The following is a 20,169-nucleotide window of genomic DNA, read 5'->3' as shown; positions in this document are numbered from 1 at the left end:
GAGAGAGAGAGGGAGAGAGGGAGAGAGAGAGAGGGAGAGAGGGAGGGAGAGAGAGGGAGAGAGAGAGGGAGAGGGAGAGAGAGGGAGAGAGAGAGAGAGAGGGAGAGAGAGGGAGAGAGGAGAGAGAGAGGGAGAGAGGGAGAGAGAGAGGGAGAGAGAGGGAGAGAGAGAGAGGGAGAGAGAGAGGGAGAGAGGGAGAGAGAGAGAGGGAGAGAGAGGGAGGAGAGAGAGGGAGAGAGAGAGGGAGAGGGAGAGAGAGGGAGAGAGAGAGAGAGAGGGAGAGAGAGGGAGAGAGGGAGAGAGAGAGGGAGAGAGGGAGAGAGAGAGGGAGAGAGACATTGGTCAGATAGGGTAAAGGGTTTAGACTGAGACACTGACACAGAAGTGATTCAGAGAGCAAACCTCAAACAGAGCCAGATTCCTGTCGTAGAAATCATCGTCATCGACGGCGTGAGAGTTATTGATGTAAACGCTGGACAGCTTCACACCGTCACCTGACACACACACACACACACACACACAGAGAGAGAGTCATCAGCAGTTTAAGGGTTAATATGAGTGCTTGGGAAACCTGTTTGGCACGACCGTTACTTTGACTGACACAAGAATTAGACCGAACAAAACCTTCATAAAGTCCCTGAAACTGGAAGCATTTTCTCCTTATAATCAGTGCAGGACCACATGACGTGTGTGTCGCCATCAGCAAACCGTCAGCACACACACTCTCACTTCCCCAACACACACACACACTCTCTCACTCACACACACTCTCACTCACTCACTCTCACTCTCACACACACTCTCACTCACTCACTCTCACTCTCACACACACTCTCTCACTCACACACTCACTCTCACTCACACACACTCTCACTCACACACACTCTCACTCACACACACTCTCTCACTCACACACACACTCTCACTCACACACACACTCTCACTCACACACACTCACACTCTCACTCACACACACTCTCTCACTCACACACACTCACTCTCTCACTCACACACACTCACACTCTCACTCACACACACTCTCTCACTCACACACACTCACTCTCTCACTCACACACACCTCTGCCTTTGTTTCACTGCATTCTTCACTGAGGTGTGTGTTGCTTAAAAGCTTTAAAGCAACATGAATAATCGTGTGTGCACAGTCATCACTGCAGCTTAACACCACACACACACACACACACACACAGAACTTCCTGTTTCAGATGAAGAGTCGTCACACCCTCATCGCTCACTCAAGAGATGAAGGAGACAAAACATGCAAATCTGACCAGATAAACAGTGCCATGATTCATCAGATGCTCAGCGATCGCTCGCAGTGATGCTCGATATCCTCTGCGGGTCTGAGCCGTTCTGAGTTTATCACTACTGATGAATTATTAGATTCATTTTTATTAGAATTATTATTATTATTAGATATGGAATCATTATGTTATTGTTCTGAAGTTTTTAAAAAAATCACTGAAACTAAAACCATTCAAAAGAGTTGCTGTCAATCAAAACAAAGCTGAAATTAAATTAAATAATAATATTAATATAATACTAAAAGAAAATTTAAACTTAGAAATTGTATTCAAAACATTTGAAATAAAATAAACTCAATTTGAAGTACTAAAATGACTAAAACTAAAATAAATAAATGAAAGCTCAATATAAATGTTTTTTAAAAATTACAAAAAAAACAAATCACAAAAAAATGTAATGAATATATAAAAAATGTAAATGCTAATTCAGAGTATTAATTTGCTACTATAAATATTAATACTACAGTAGTATATAAATAATACAAAAATATCACTGAATAAAGTATATTTTTGTTCATTTGTGATATAAAAACTTCAAATGTGCTTTAATAACTGCGATATTCAGTATTATTTAGCATTATTATAGCTTTATTAATATTTTAAATTAGCTTTTATTTGTACATTTTAGTTTACATATTAATTTTAATTAACGTTCAGTCATTTTTGCTGTGCTTTTGTCGTTTTATTCGTTTTTTTATACAGTGAGGAAAATAAGTATTTGAACACCCTGCTATTTTGCAAGTTCTCCCACTTGGAAATCATGGAGGGGTCTGAAATTGTCATCGTAGGTGCATGTCCACTGTGAGAGACAATCTAAAAAAAAATAATACAGAAATCACAATATATGATTTTTTAACTATTTATTTGTATGATACAGCTGCAAATAAGTATTTGAACACCTGTCTATCAGCTAGAATTCTGACCCTCAAAGACCTGTTAGTCTGCCTTTAAAATGTCCACCTCCACTCCATTTATTATCCTAAATTAGATGCACCTGTTTGAGGTCGTTAGCTGCATAAAGACACCTGTCCACCCCATACAATCAGTAAGAATCCAACTACTAACATGGCCAAGACCAAAGAGCTGTCCAAAGACACTAGAGACAAAATTGTACACCTCCACAAGGCTGGAAAGGGCTACGGGGAAATTGCCAAGCAGCTTGGTGAAAAAAGGTCCACTGTTGGAGCAATCATTAGAAAATGGAAGAAGCTAAACATGACTGTCAATCTCCCTCGGACTGGGGCTCCATGCAAGATCTCACCTCGTGGGGTCTCAATGATCCTAAGAAAGGTGAGAAATCAGCCCAGAACTACACGGGAGGAGCTGGTCAATGACCTGAAAAGAGCTGGGACCACCGTTTCCAAGGTTACTGTTGGTAATTACACTAAGACGTCATGGTTTGAAATCATGCATGGCACGGAAGGTTCCCCTGCTTAAACCAGCACATGTCAAGGCCCGTCTTAAGTTTGCCAATGACCATTTGGATGATCCAGAGGAGTCATGGGAGAAAGTCATGTGGTCAGATGAGACCAAAATAGAACTTTTTGGTCATAATTCCACTAAACGTGTTTGGATCCCAAGAACACCATCCCTACTGTGAAGCATGGGGGTGGTAGCATCATGCTTTGGGGGTGTTTTTCTGCACATGGGACAGGGCGACTGCACTGTATTAAGGAGAGGATGACCGGGGCCATGTATTGCGAGATTTTGGGGAACAACCTCCTTCCCTCAGTTAGAGCATTGAAGATGGGTCGAGGCTGGGTCTTCCAACATGACAATGACCGAAGCACACAGCCAGGATAACCAAGGAGTGGCTCTGTAAGAAGCATATCAAGGTTCTGGCGTGGCCTAGCCAGTCTCCAGACCTAAACCCAATAGAGAATCTTTGGAGGGAGCTCAAACTCCGTGTTTCTCAGCGACAGCCCAGAAACCTGACTGATCTAGAGAAGATCTGTGTGGAGGAGTGGGCCAAAATCCCTCCTGCAGTGTGTGCAAACCTGGTGAAAAACTACAGGAAACGTTTGACCTCTGTAATTGCAAACAAAGGCTACTGTACCAAATATTAACATTGATTTTCTCAGGTGGTCAAATACTTATTTGCAGCTGTATCATACAAATAAATAGTTAAAAAATCATACATTGTGATTTCTGGTTTTTGTTTTTAGATTATGTCTCTCACAGTGGACATGCACCTACGATGACAATTTCAGACCCCTCCATGATTTCTAAGTGGGAGAACTTGCAAAATAGCAGGGTGTTCAAATACTTATTTTCCTCACTGTATATATAAGTTAAATTTATTTTTATTTTTGTTTTTGTTTTTTAAATAAAATTATTGTATAATACTGTTAATTATTATTTATTTCCGGTTTATATTTTTAGTGCTTCAACTTAAACTAAACAATATTTAGAATTGTCTTCGCAATAAACTAAAATAAGTTTACGTTTCTCATCTAATATTTATATTTATATTTTATTTCAACTTTATTCAACTGACACAAATGTTTTCAACAGTTGCACTTCACGATAATAATAACCCTGATTCGCTGCATCCCAGATCACACACTTCCCTATAGTACGTCACACACACCAGCGCTCGACGGTCACACACACCAGCGCTCGACAGACCACACACACCAGCGCTCGACGGTCACACACACGGTCACACACACCAGCGCTCGACGGTCACTAAACCACCAGTAGGAGGCGGCAGGGGGACCGTCTTAATGAGCGAGTCACTGAGTCATTTATTCAAACGATTCATTCAAACGGCTGATTTGTTCAGGAATGAGGCAGTTGTTTATGAATGAGTCATTGAATCTGTGACTCGACCGATTCGTCAAAGCATCGACAAGCATTAATGTTGAGCCCTGCACACACACGTACACACACACACACACACACACACACACAAACACAAACACAAACACACACACACACACACACACAAACACAAACACACACACACACACACACTCACTCACCGTCGCTGAGCTGCTCACCCTGGTCGGGCGTGTCGGAGGTCGTGACCCCTGCGGACGCCTCGCTGCGACTGACGCTCTCCCGCGAGCCGAAGCGGACCCTGGCATGTGTGTGTGTGAGTGTGTGTGTGTCCGGGGGCGTGTCGGGCAGGTCCTCGGCTCTGATTGGTGTGACGGTGAAGCGCACGGACGAGGCCATGGCTTCCGGCGCCGGCGAGTCCGACAGGGCGGCGGCTCCACGTCACACACAGCTCACGCTCACCGGGGGCGACACACACACACGCATCGCCATGGAGACACTGTGAGTGTGTGATCTCGGGGGAGATTGATGATGATAGTAACAGCAGTGATCGTGTGTGTGTGTGTGTGTGTGTGTAAAAGAGGAATGTGTCCCTTGTTTTCGCTCAGATCAGCGTTTGAATCTGATTTCTGGCTCGTCAGCGGAGTGTTTGGAGGAACGACTTGCGTAATGAAACCGCTGAACTGAAGTGTGTGTGAAACATTAACATTCCTCTACTGTAAGACAACATACATGAAGCTTTATAGCTGTCATAAATATGTGTGTGTAAGAGAGAGAGAGAGTGTGAGAGATTGAGTGTGTGTGTGTGTGTGTGAGAGAGTGAGTGTATGAGACAGAGTATATGTGATATTGTGAGTGTGTGTGAGAGAGAGAGAGTGTGTGTGAGAGAGTGAATGAATGAATGAATGAGAGTGTGTGTGTGAGTAAATGAATGAATGAGAGTGTGTGTGAGAGAGAGTGTGTGTGAGAGAGAGTGTGTGTGTGTGTGTGAGAATGAATGAATTAATGAATGAGAGTGTGTGTGTGTGTGTGTGTGTGTGTGTGTGTGTGTGTGTGTGTGTGAATGAATGAATTAATGAATGAGAGAGTGTGTGTGTGTGTGTGTGTGTGTGTGTGTGAATGAATGAATTAATGAATGAGAGTGTGTGTGTGTGTGTGTGTGTGTGTGTGTGTGTGTGTGTAAAGGGAAAGACAAACAGAACAAAACAAGCAGTCAAAACATGATTCATTTTAAAACTGAATTATTGTATCGTATTGAAATATGTAAGTCTTTAATGTATAGACTGAGAGTGTGTCGTGTGTAGAATTTATATTTATATATATATATATAATTCTACACACACACACAAAAGGACTAGCTAGACTGTAGCAGCATTATATTAGCTGCCCATCTGGGGTCACGGTTACAAAACCCCAGTGAGCCGTTAGACCCATTCGGTCACAGTATCATCAGTGACACCACAGTAACACCACAGTATCATCAGTGACACCACAGTAACACCACAGTAACACCAGTAACACTAACGCCACAGTAACACCACAGTATCATCAGTGACACCACAGTATCATCAGTGACACCACAGTAACACCACAGTAACACCACAGTATCATCAGTGACACCACAGTAACACCACAGTATCATCAGTGACACCACAGTAACACCACAGTATCATCAGTGACACCACAGTAACACCACAGTAACACCACAGTATCATCAGTGACACCACAGTAACACCACAGTAACACCACAGTATCATCAGTGTACCACAGTAACACCAGTAACACCACAGTAACACCACAGTATCATCAGTGACACCACAGTAACACCAGTAACACTAACACCACAGTAACACCACAGTAACACCACAGTATCATCAGTGTACCACAGTAACACCAGTAACACTAACACCACAGTAACACCACAGTATCATCAGTGTACCACAGTAACACCACAGTAACACCAGTAACACTAACACCACAGTAACACCACAGTAACAACACAGTAACACCACAGTATCATCAGTGTACCACAGTAACACCACAGTAACACCAGTAACACTAACACCACAGTAACACCACAGTAACACCACAGTAACACCACAGTAACACCACAGTAACAACAGTGTACCACAGTAACACCACAGTAACACCAGTAACACTAACACCACAGTATCATCAGTGTACCACAGTAACACCACAGTAACACCAGTAACACTAACACCACAGTAACACCACAGTAACACCACCACCACCACAGTATCATCAGTGTACCACAGTAACACCAGTAACACTAACACCACAGTAACACCACAGTAACACCAGTAACACTAACACCACAGTAACACCACAGTATCATCAGTGTACCACAGTAACACCAGTAACACCACAGTATCATCTGTGTACCACAGTAACACCAGTAACACTAACACCACAGTAACACCACAGTATCATCAGTGTACCACAGTAACACCACAGTAACACCAGTAACACTAACACCACAGTAACACCACAGTAACACCAGTAACACCACAGTATCATCTGTGTACCACAGTAACAACACCACAGTAACACCAGTAACACTAACACCACAGTAACACCACAGTAACACCACAGTAACACCACAGTAACATCAGTGTACCACAGTAACACCACAGTAACACCAGTAACACTAACACCACAGTAACACCACAGTAACACCACAGTAACACCAGTAACACCACAGTATCATCTGTGTACCACAGTAACAACACCACAGTAACACCAGTACACTAACACCACAGTAACACCACAGTAACACCACAGTAACACCACAGTAACATCAGTGTACCACAGTAACACCACAGTAACACCAGTAACACTAACACCACAGTAACACCACAGTAACACCACAGTATCATCAGTGTACCACAGTAACACCACAGTAACCCCAGTAACACTAACACCACAGTACACCAGTAACACTAACACCACAGTATCATCAGTGTACCACAGTAACACCACCACCACAGTATCATCAGTGTACCACAGTAACACCAGTAACACTAACACCACAGAAACACCACAGTAACACCACAGTAACACCAGTAACACTAACACCACAGTAACACCACAGTATCATCAGTGTACCACAGTAACACCAGTAACACCACAGTATCATCTGTGTACCACAGTAACACCACAGTAACACCAGTAACACTAACACCACAGTAACACCACAGTATCATCAGTGTACCACAGTAACACCACAGTAACACCAGTAACACTAACACCACAGTAACACCACAGTAACACCAGTAACACCACAGTATCATCTGTGTACCACAGTAACACCACAGTAACACCAGTAACACTAACACCACAGTAACACCACAGTAACACCACAGTAACATCAGTGTACCACAGTAACACCACAGTAACACCAGTAACACTAACACCACAGTAACACCACAGTATCATCAGTGTACCACAGTAACACCACAGTAACACCAGTAACACTAACACCACAGTAACACCAGTAACACTAACACCACAGTAACACCACAGTATCATCAGTGTACCACAGTAACACCACCACCACAGTATCATCAGTGTACCACAGTAACACCAGTAACACTAACACCACAGTAACACCACAGTAACACCAGTAACACTAACACCACAGTAACACCACAGTATCATCAGTGTACCACAGTAACACCACAGTAACACCAGTAACACTAACACCACAGTAACACCACAGTAACAACACAGTAACACCACAGTATCATCAGTGTACCACAGTAACACCACAGAACACCAGTAACACTAACACCACAGTAACACCACAGTAACACCACAGTAACACCACAGTAACACCACAGTAACAACAGTGTACCACAGTAACACCACAGTAACACCAGTAACACTAACACCACAGTATCATCAGTGTACCACAGTAACACCACAGTAACACCAGTAACACTAACACCACAGTAACACCACAGTAACACCACCACCACCACAGTATCATCAGTGTACCACAGTAACACCAGTAACACTAACACCACAGTAACACCACAGTAAACACCAGTAACACTAACACCACAGTAACACCACAGTATCATCAGTGTACCACAGTAACACCAGTAACACCACAGTATCATCTGTGTACCACAGTAACACCAGTAACACTAACACCACAGTAACACCACAGTATCATCAGTGTACCACAGTAACACTCACAGTAACACCAGTAACACTAACACCACAGTAACACCACAGTAACACCAGTAACACCACAGTATCATCTGTGTACCACAGTAACACACACAGTAACACCAGTAACACTAACACCACAGTAACACCACAGTAACACCACAGTAACACCACAGTAACATCAGTGTACCACAGTAACACCACAGTAACACCAGTAACACTAACACCACAGTAACACCACAGTAACACCACAGTAACACCAGTAACACCACAGTATCATCTGTGTACCACAGTAACAACACCACAGTAACACCAGTAACACTAACACCACAGTAACACCACAGTAACACCACAGTAACACCACAGTAACATCAGTGTAACCACAGTAACACCACAGTAACACCAGTAACACTAACACCACAGTAACACCACAGTAACACCACAGTATCATCAGTGTACCACAGTAACACCACAGTAACACCAGTAACACTAACACCACAGTAACACCAGTAACACTAACACCACAGTATCATCAGTGTACCACAGTAACACCACCACCACAGTATCATCAGTGTACCACAGTAACACCAGTAACACTAACACACAGACACCACAGTAACACCACAGTAACACCAGTAACACTAACACCACAGTAACACCACAGTATCATCAGTGTACCACAGTAACACCAGTAACACCACAGTATCATCTGTGTACCACAGTACACCAGTAACACTACACCACAGTAACACCACAGTATCATCAGTGTACCACAGTAACACCACAGTAACACCAGTAACACTAACACCACAGTAACACCACAGTATCATCAGTGTACCACAGTAACACCACAGTAACACCAGTAACACTAACACCACAGTAACACCACAGTAACACCAGTAACACCACAGTATCATCAGTGTACCACAGTAACACCACAGTAACACAGTACACTAACACCACAGTAACACCACAGTAACACCACAGTATCATCAGTGTACCACAGTAACACCACAGTAACACCAGTAACACTAACACCACAGTAACACCACAGTAACATCAGTACCACAGTAACACCACAGTAACACAGTAACACTACCACAGTAACACCAGTAACACTAACACCACAGTAACACCACAGTATCATCAGTGTACCACAGTAACAACCCAGTATCATCAGTGTACACAGTAACACCAGTAACACTAACACCACAGTAACACCACAGTAACACCAATCACCACAGTATCATCGTGTACCACAGTAACACCACACCAGTAACATCTGTGTACCACAGTAACACCAGTAACACTAACACCACAGTAACACCACAGTATCATCAGTGTACCACAGTAACAAACAGAACACCAGACACTAACACCACAGTAACACCACAGTACACCATACTCACAGTATCATCTGTGTACCACAGTAACACCACAGTAACACCAGTAACACTAACACCACAGTAACACCACAGTAACACCACAGTAACATCAGTACCACAGTAACACAGTAACACTACACCACAGTAACACCACAGTAACACCACAGTATCATCAGTGTACCACAGTAACACCACAGTAACACAGTAACACTACACCACAGTAACACCAGTAACACTAACACCACAGTAACACCCACAGTATCATCAGTGACACCACAGTATCATCTGTGACCACCACACTTCATCTGTGTACCACAGTACATCATAACGTAACACCAGTAACACCACAGTATCATCAGTGTACCACAGTAACACCACAGTAACACCAGTAACACTAACACCACAGTAAAACCACAGTATCACCACAGTAACACCACAGTAACATCAGTAACACCACAGTAACACCACAGTATCATCAGTGTACCACAGCAACACCACAGTATCATCAGTGTACCACATTAACACCAGTAACACTAACACCACAGTAAAACCACAGTATCACCACAGTAACAGTAACACCACAGTAACACCATAGTACGTTTCTGAAAACATGATGCCTAAACACACCGTTGGCCTGACAGCTGTCTACATAGGGAACTCGCTGGGTTCGGCTGGTATGGTCCAGAGTGCTGTCTACATAGGGAACTCGCTGGGTTCGGCTGGTATGGTCCAGAGTGCTGTCTACATAGGGAACTCGCTGGGTTCGGCTAGTATGGTCCACGCTGGGTTCGGCTGGTATGGTCCAGAGTGCTGTCTATATAGGGAACTCGCTGGGTTCGGCTGGTATGGTCCAGAGTGCTGTCTATATAGGGAACTCACTGGGTTTTGCGACACAATCTTGCCGTTGGTTCCTGCGACAAACCTGCACCTGAGCGCCTCCATTAAGCCAATTATAATCAGATCGCAGACACACACCTGACAGCGGCTCAAATTAGATAGACACCCTTATAAATATCACTAAAAAACTCTTTATATAACTAATAACGCCTCAGAACAGGCGCGCGCGAGACGCTTTCATGATGTTTAAACGCAAACCCGCGCGAACAGTCGCAGTATTATTGTTATTCACTTCTGATCAACACGATCGATTAATTTCACTCACTTACCCCCGGACTGCTGTCACGGGTCCACCGGAGCCGGTGCTCGGGTAAAATCCAGTGTGTGTATCGCCCCGGTTTCAGGAGGATCATCAAATCAGCACGTTTGACTGAGCGACGGGCGTAAGCGCGCTCACGAGAGCAACGGTCCCTGCGTCATGACGCACATGCGTTGGATGCGCTGTAGGGAAATGTAGTTCTCCGCGTACTATTTACATCACGAAAAAAACTACAATCAATCCTTTTTTTTAATCATTTAAATACCCATATTAGCAATTGCTTACAAATAAAACTGACGCACAATTACACAAATCTCGCATTTTATTTTATTTCACATGAGGATTCGTTGAGTACACACACACACACAAAATATGCCTTTAGAAAATAAACATGACATTGTTCAGTTAAAAAAAAAAAAAGAAAAAAGATATATATGGTGTAAAAGTTCATGGTTCCGATCAGAGAACGGGTCGCGGTTGCTGCGTTAGCAGGAGCCCGAAGCGTTTCTTGATGGTCACGCGGTGTCGGGAGAACTTGTCGTCCGGCGAGAAGCGGGCCGGGTGCGCGGAGCTGGTGGGCTGGCCGCTCGGGTCCAGTTTCTGCACAGAAGTAAAATAATATATTCAAAACATGCCTCAAGTCTGCATACATCTGATATCTATCACATGTGTACACGTTTTATACCCAAATATGCCGACATTACAGCAGAATAAAAGCCGTTGTATCAGGACTCACCTTCAGAGTGTAAACCCTGTCGCCTTTCTCGTTCAGATAAAACTGCAGGAACATGATGAACTCTCGACAGTCACACAGCGAGTTACAATGTCTGTCGGTTTATTTCGAAAATATCCGAGCAGAAACCAGGTTTATAATCGGCAGAGCTGCTCAAAACACCACGTGCGCGACTGATCCAGAAATAAACCGGATGTGTGCGGGACGAGCCGCGGCGCAAAGCAGGATGGGAAATTGAGTTTTTAAAAAGGTCACGTGTGTAAAGAAAACATCCCGCCTGCTGTAGATTATAACGGCAGACGTAACAAAAATAATTATTAATGTAAATAAATGTGACTTAATCATGTTATAGTTAATGACATGCGGTTTTATTGTTGGAACACAGACATGCTGATTTGTGTTTGTTTTTAAAAGTGTGCAGTTTAAATCTGCATTTCAGCGGTGAGCAACTGTTCAGATTAACCAGCTATTTAACCTTCAAAGTCCTCGAATACTTTCTTTTATATTATCAGATCCTATGAGGCTACTTCAGTTTCAGGTAAAGTTGGTAATTTGGTCAATTCTGGATGTAATTTATATACAGTACAGGTCAAAAGTTTGGAAACATTACGTTTTTTTAATATTTTTGTCTCTAATGCTTATCAAGGCTGCGTTTATTTGATCAAAAATACAGAAAAAAACAGCAATATTGTGAAATATTATTACAACTTAAAATAATAGTTTTCTATTTGAATATAGGCCTACTTTAAACAATATTTTATTCCTGTGATCAAAGCTGAATTTTCAGCATCATTACTCCAGTCTATCACATGATCCTTCAGAAATCACTCTAATATTCTGATTTATTATGAGTGTTGGAAACAGTTCTGCTGCCTAATATATTTGATGAATAAAAGGTTAAAAAGAACTGCATTTATTCAAAATAAAAAAATATTTTCTAATTTTATAAATCTTCTTTACTTTCAATTTAACACATCCTTGCTGAATAAAAGTATTGATTTATTTCAAAAAAAGAAAGACAAAAAATTACTGACCCCAAATTACTGACCAGTAGTGTATATTGTTGTTACAAAAGATTTCTATTTTTAAAAAATGTGCTGCTTCTTTTTTTTTTCTTTTTTTTTTTTTTTATTCATCAAAGTATCCTAAAAAGTATCACAGGTTATGAAAAAATATTAAGCAGCAGAACTGTTTCCAGCTCTGATAATGAATCATCATATTAGAATGATTTCTAAAGGATCATGTGATAGACTGGAGTAATGATGCTGAAAATTCAGCTTTGCATCACAGGAATAAATGATAATTTAAAGTATAATAAATTGAAAACCAATTATTTTAAATTGTAATAATATATCACAATATTATTATTTTTTTCTGTATGTTTGATCAAATAAATGCAGGCTTGATGAGCAGAAGAAACTTCTTTCAAAAACATTAAAAATAGTAATGTTTCCAAACTTTTGACCTGTACTGTATGCCTTTTTTGTGCCAACTGTTGTGTTGTTGTTTTGGGGTAGATTAATGTCTACCACTTGCAATATTAAAAATAAAACTATTGTACACATTAACTGATATCAAATTAGCTTTAGCATTTTTCTTATTATGTAAAATCCCCTGTTTGTAGATGGAGAAGCTTCAGTCACCACACGCTGACCACATCATGCATCAGGAGACGCATCTGATGGAGCACTTACTTCCACTTAATGAGGATAACGAGCTGCTTAATTACGAAGAAATCGCATGTGTAAATGCGCAAGATAGGATTCGAGACGCTCAGACTGAAACACGATGTTTTGATGCTGAAAACACGTTTCTTGTGCCAGAAACACACGCTTCGATGCGATCAGCGCACACATGCGTTTATTCCCTTCATTCGCAGCTTCAGTGTGAGGAGCACGAGGAAACTCTTCCAGGGTTCGACCCGAACACCGTCTCCGAAGATCCTGGAAGTGCAATAAACCGAGATATAAGCATCAAACCTTTATTCACAGATATGAACCCTTTCCACACACCTCATCCTAACCCTTCGTGGCCCGCTCTAGTTCCTCACCGTCACCCCGTCGCTTCAGTGCCTCATCAGAATCAGTTCTGGCCCGTTTACACGCCTCCACAGCACTTTAACCCTGCGTTTAACCCCGTGTGTAACTTTAACCCTGGGTTTAACCCCACGTTTAACTTTAACCCTGGGTTTAACCCCACGTTTAACTTTAACCCTGGGTTTAACTTTAACCCTGGGTTTAACTCTGGGTTTAACCCCGCATTTAACTTTAACCCTGGGTTTAACTTTAACCCTGGGTTTAACCCTGCGTTTAACCTTAATCCTGGGTTTAACCTTGCGTCTAACTTTAACCCTGGGTTTAACCCTGCGTTTAACTTTAACCTTAGGTTTAACACATTAGTGGCCTGTGGGGAATCCGCCTTCTCCTGTCTTGTGCTTCGACCACATATGAGCGTTTATCCCGTTAGTCCCCCACCATATCCACATCTAAACACCACGGGTTCGGTATCCTACACACACTCACACACACACTCATTCCCCACAGACGTGCTCGACTCGTACGGACTGTGGCAGAGACTGTGTGAGACGGCAAAGGACTTCAGCTCCGGTAGTCCAGATACTGAGGCTCTCGCCTGCTTCTTCATGTGAGAACACACACTCACTCACTCACTCACTCACACACACACTCACTCACTCACTCAAACACTCACTCACTCACACTCACTCACTCACACACTCACACTCACTCACTCACTCACTCACTCACACTCTCACTCACTCACACACTCACTCACTCACTCACACACTCACTCACACACACACTCACTCACTCACTCACTCACACACACTCACACACTCACTCACTCACTCACTCACACACACTCACACACTCACACACTCACTCACTCACACACTCACTCACTCACTCACTCACACACACTCACTCTCTCACTCACACTCTCACTCACACTCTCACTCACACACTCACTCACACTCACTCACTCACTCACTCACTCACACTCTCACTCACTCACTCTCACTCACTCTCTCACTCACACACACTCACACACTCACACACTCAGTCACTCACACACTCACTCACTCACTCACTCTCACTCACTCTCTCACTCACACTCACTCACACACTCACACACTGTCACTCACACACTGTCACTCACACACTCACTCACTCACACACACTCACTCACTCACACACTCACTCACACACTCACTCACTCACTCACTCACACTCTCACTCACTCACTCACACACTCACTCACTCACTCACTCTCTCACTCACACACTCACACTCTCACTCACACACTCACTCAACACACTCACTCACTAACTCACACTCTCACTCACTCACACACTCACTCACACACTCACTCACTCACACACTCACTCACTCACACACTCACTCACACACACTCACTCACTCACTCTCTCACTCACACACTCACTCACACACACACTCACTCACTCACTCACACACTCACTCACACACACACTCACTCACTCACTCACACACTCACTCACACACACACTCACTCACTTACTCACACACTCACTCACACACACACTCACTCACTCACACACTCACTCACACACACACTCACTCACTCACTCACACACTCACTCACACACACACTCACTCACTCACACACACACACTCACTCACTCGATACAGTTATCTTTAATTGTGTGAACGGGTCCTTTAAGGCTGTTTTCAAACCTGTTTTGTCTCTCTCTCTCTCTCTCTCAGTCGCGCGATCCGCTCTCTCTCCGTCCACAGTCCCGATCTGCCGTTCTCGGAGGCCGTGCGCGCGGCCGTTGAGGAGTGGAGGAGAATCCCGCCCTTTCAACGCCAGCAATATCACGTCACTGCCAAGATGTGAGCTAACAATAATTAACGAATTACACACATCTGAGACTGATATGGCTGAGGAGTACTAATTTAATAGTCCACTTCAGACATTCTACTAACTATAAGTATCTTTGCAGCTGTCAACTAACTCTCATTAGAGTATTAGTAGACTGTCAGTAGACTGTTAGGGTTCGGGTTAGGAGAATAAGTTGACTTGTAGTTGCCAAGTTACTTATAGTCAGTAGAATATTACAACAACATAGTGTTAGCAGATATTAACAGTCTACTAATACTCTAATGACCGTTAGTTGACAGCTGCAAAGTTACTTATAGTTAGTAGAATGTCTAAAGTGGACTATCGAAATAAAGTGTTACCATTAATTTAATTATAGCCTACAATAATTGTGTATTAATTTGATGCTATTTGGAGCAGAACATTTGTCATTTTTTAACCCCTTGGCTGCAGAAATGATGGATAACGAGCAAATCTCACAATTAGAATGACAGTCTTTAACGTTCAGTAGCATACAGTAGAGGTAGAGTACAGTAGTGTACAGTAGAGGTAGAGTACAGTATAGTAGAGGTAGAGTACAGTGGTGTACGGTATAGTAGAGTACAGTAGCATACAGTAGAGGTTGAGTACAGTAGGGTAGAGGTAGAGTACAGTAGTGTACAGTACAGTCATGTACAGTAGGGTAGAGGTATAGTACAGCCGTGTACAGTAGAGGTAGAGTACAGTAGAGGTAGAGTACAGTAGAGCACAGTAGAGCACAGTAGAGGTAGAGTACAGTAGAGGTAGAGTACAGTAGAGTGCAGTACATGTAGAGTACAGTAGTGTACAGTAGAGGTAGAGTACAGTAGAGGTAGAGTACAGTAGAGTGCAGTACATGTAGAGTACAGTAGTGTACAGTAGAGGTAGAGTACAGTAGAGGTAGAGTAGAGTGCAGTAGTGTACAGTAGAGGTAGAGTACAGTGGTGTACAGTAGAGGTGGAGTACAATAGAGGTAGAGTACAGTAGTGTAGAGGTACAGTAGTGTATAGTAGTGTAGAGGTGGAGTACAGTAGAGGTAGAGTACACAGTAGTGTACAGTAGTGTAGAGGTAGAGTACAGTAGTGTACAGTGGTGTAGAGGTAGAGTACAGTAGTGTAAAATAGAGCTGGAGTGCAGTAGAGGTAGAGTACAGTAGTGTACAGTAGAGGTAGAGTACAGTAGTGTACAGTAGAGGTAGAGTACAGTAGAGCAGTAGAATGACAGTCTTTAACGTTCTGGGGCTCTTGGTCCTTTTTGACTGAAAGTATACATTTGTTTTTTTATCGGAATGGTACGAAACTTGGTAATGGTTTTGGCACTTGCTGTGTTAAAACACACAGAAAAAAATCATGGACATGATTCGAAAAGGTTTAATGGTCCTGTAAAAGTCACACTTGAGCTCCTCGCGGTCAGAAACGAGCGCATTGGAAATGAATGGAGACGAGTTTCCTCTAGTGGAAGCGTCTGGAACTGCAGCCGAGATATCAAGATCATATTTGGAACGCAACTTTTCTCACAGTTTTAGAGTAATACATGTTTTTGAAAATATATATTTCATCTAAAAATGTTACATTTTTGCACAATTTTCATAACAATAAACGTAAAATTCTGTAACTTTTTTTAAGTCCACTTTTTAAAAACTTTTTTCACTTCTGCAAAAATCTGCCAAGTGTCGTCTTTAAAAAGAGACCAAACTTCAGTCTGTCGCTCTAAAGCGTTCAAGATTCACCACAGTTTAAGTACGAAATGTAATTTTCAGGTCCATGCTCAAAAAGTGAATAAATGAATTATAAATACAGCGTAAATATAATGTAGTAGAGTTTTTTGATTATACTCCTCTAGGTTCATTGAGTTGGAAGAACAGAACAAGAGCACCAAGAGAGCCGATGAGGATCAGTCGATTCCCACAGGTCAGGATTTATTGTAATGTTTTATTTATGCTGATTGATAAAACATTATAGCCTAAACTTCATCTATGACTGAATTAAATAGTAAACAATGAACCTCGTCACTTGCGCAGGTAATGTGAAGAAAACAAGAAAACGATCCAAAAAGGCGCCGCCGGTTGAAGATCTCGCCGAGGGCGCGCTGGCAGAATACTCGCAGATCATGGACGCTCTGGGGTCAAAGGTCAGCGGTGGGTCAGAGGTCACCGCAGCCGACGAGGAGGACGTGTGTGCGCAGTACTTCAACCAGCTGTTAAACCACTGCGAATTTACCAACGAGGTCAATCAAAATCCTATGAATCCTTGTGTCACATCCTAAAGCCTCTCTAAATGATCTAAACCAGTGTTGGGGGAAGTTACTTTGAAAAGTAATGCATTACAGTATTGCGTTACTCACTTAAAGGTATAGTGGAGGATCTTTCCGAATTTTAGATAAGACCCGCCCTCTCCACTTTTTGAATAAGTTTGATTGATTCACCAGAATGATTGACAATTAGGAGGACCAATAGTATAGGTGATCCACCCGGAAGTAAAAAATCCTCCGCTATACCTTTAAATAGTAACTAATTGTGTTACTTACTTTTTTAGAAAATGAATGTGTTACGTTACTTTTGCGTTACTTTTTTTCACCTGGGCTGGGCTTGTTTTTTTATAACAAAAAAGGTAATATTTTTGGGCAAATGTAAAGACCCTTTCACACCAAAAGTGAAATAATAATCCTCAGGCTGAAGGAAATGCAGATTCACTCCTGTACAGTAGAGGGCGCCGCTCAAGCAAACCTTTCTGCTGTTATTCTGGATAGATGCGGGAGAAGAAACTTTAACACTTCTAAATCTATAGGCATTTTTTTCTTATGGTTTAAATGAATCATCGAAGGTCAGAAGCAAGTACATTGGTCAATAAAGTGAGATTTATTTAACATAATTAGTTATTGGAGGTTTGCATAAGTATTCTGATTCTGCATTTCACTGATTTTATTCATTTTGAGGAATACTGAATGTTTTTGTGCGAGTGAGATGAGTTTGCTCACATTTAGTCTAGAACTACAATAACCATCATGTTCACACACACACACACACACACACACACACACACACACATATACAGTAGAGTTAGTGTACAGTAGAGGTAGAGTACAGTGGTGTACAGTAGAGGTAGAGTACAGTATAGTAGAGGTAGAGTACAGTGGTGTACAGTAGAGGTAGAGTACAGTAGCATACAGTAGAGGTAGAGTACAGTAGTGTACAGTAGAGGTAGAGTGCAGTATAGTAGAGGTAGAGTACAGTGGTGTACGGTATAGTAGAGTACAGTAGCATACAGTAGAGGTTGAGTACAGTAGGGTAGAGGTAGAGTACAGTAGTGTACAGTACAGTCATGTACAGTAGGGTAGAGGTATAGTACAGCCGTGTACAGTAGAGGTAGAGTACAGTAGAGGTAGAGTACAGTAGAGCACAGTAGAGGTAGAGTACAGTAGAGGTAGAGTACAGTAGAGTGCAGTACATGTAGAGTACAGTAGTGTACAGTAGAGGTAGAGTACAGTAGAGGTAGAGTAGAGTGCAGTAGTGTACAGTAGAGGTAGAGTACAGTAGTGTACAGTAGAGGTAGAGTACAGTAGTGTACAGTTGTGTAGAGGTAGAGTACAGTGGTGTACAGTAGAGGTGGAGTACAATAGAGGTAGAGTACAGTAGTGTAGAGGTACAGTAGTGTATAGTAGTGTAGAGGTGGAGTACAGTAGAGGTAGAGTACACAGTAGTGTACAGTAGTGTAGAGGTAGAGTACAGTAGTGTACAGTGGTGTAGAGGTAGAGTACAGTAGTGTAAAATAGAGCTGGAGTGCAGTAGAGGTAGAGTACAGTAGTGTACAGTAGAGGTAGAGTACAGTAGTGTACAGTAGAGGTAGAGTACAGTAGAGCTGGAGTACAGCAGTGTACAGTAGAGCTGGAGTACAGTAGAGGTAGAGTACACAGTAGTGTACAGTAGTGTAGAGGTAGAGTACAGTAGTGTACAGTAGAGCTGGAGTGCAGTAGAGTGCAGTAGAGAGTAGAGGTAGAGTACAGTAGAGGTAGAGTACAGCAGTGTAGAGGTGGAGTACAGTAGTGTACAGTAGAGGTAGATTACAGTAGTGTACAGTAGAGGTAGAGTACAGTAGAGGTAGAGTACAGCAGTGTAGAGGTGGAGTACAGTAGTGTACAGTAGAGGTAGATTACAGTAGTGTACAGTAGAGGTAGAGTACAGTAGAGGTAGAGTACAGCAGTGTAGAGGTGGAGTACAGTAGTGTACAGTAGAGGTAGATTACAGTAGTGTACAGTAGAGGTAGAGTACAGTAGAGGTAGAGTACATCAGTGTAGAGGTAGAGTACAGTGGTGTACAGTAGAGGTAGAGTACAGTAGAGGTGGAGTACAGTAGTGTACAGTAGTGTAGAGGTAGAGTACAGTATTGTAGAGGTAGAGTACAGTAGTGTACAGTAGAGGTAGAGTACAGTAGTGTACAGTAGAGGTAGAGTACAGCAGTGTAGAGGTGGAGTACAGTAGTGTACAGTAGAGGTAGAGTACAGTATTGTGCAGTAGTGTAGAGGTAGAGTGCAGTGGTGTACAGTAGAGGTGGAGTACAGTAGTGTACAGTAGTGTAGAGGTAGAGTGCAGTGGTGTACAGTAGAGGTGGAGTACAGTAGAGGTAGAGTACAGTAGTGTACAGTAGTGTAGAGGTACAGTAGTGTACAGTAGTGTAGATGTAGAGTACAGTAGTGTACAGTAGAG

At 42.5% G+C, this 20,169-nt stretch overlaps 2 protein-coding genes across 2 annotated transcripts; both read right to left on the bottom strand.

The window, feature by feature from the left end:
- Window positions 1-345: 345 nt before the first annotated feature.
- LOC311079593 (solute carrier family 12 member 6-like) lies at window positions 346-10,983 on the bottom strand. The gene is made up of 3 exons (XM_084109166.1): window positions 10,849-10,983; window positions 4,307-4,849; window positions 346-494 (listed from the first exon to the last, which is right to left on the bottom strand). The coding sequence occupies exons 2-3, from the start codon at window positions 4,500-4,502 to the stop codon at window positions 361-363; spliced, it is 330 nt and encodes a 109-aa protein (XP_083965292.1). The 5' UTR covers window positions 4,503-4,849; window positions 10,849-10,983; the 3' UTR covers window positions 346-360.
- A 159-nt stretch (window positions 10,984-11,142) lies between these two features.
- Window positions 11,143-11,783, bottom strand: nop10 (NOP10 ribonucleoprotein homolog (yeast)). Its single transcript, XM_084109392.1, has 2 exons — window positions 11,575-11,783; window positions 11,143-11,438 (listed from the first exon to the last, which is right to left on the bottom strand). The coding sequence occupies exons 1-2, from the start codon at window positions 11,626-11,628 to the stop codon at window positions 11,298-11,300; spliced, it is 195 nt and encodes a 64-aa protein (XP_083965518.1). The 5' UTR covers window positions 11,629-11,783; the 3' UTR covers window positions 11,143-11,297.
- Window positions 11,784-20,169: the final 8,386 nt, after the last annotated feature.

This window comes from Abramis brama, assembly GCF_963993115.1.
Source record: "Abramis brama genome assembly, chromosome: 3".
Classification (NCBI taxonomy): Eukaryota; Metazoa; Chordata; class Actinopteri; order Cypriniformes; family Leuciscidae; genus Abramis; species Abramis brama.
This window is presented reverse-complemented; position numbering and strand designations above follow the sequence as displayed.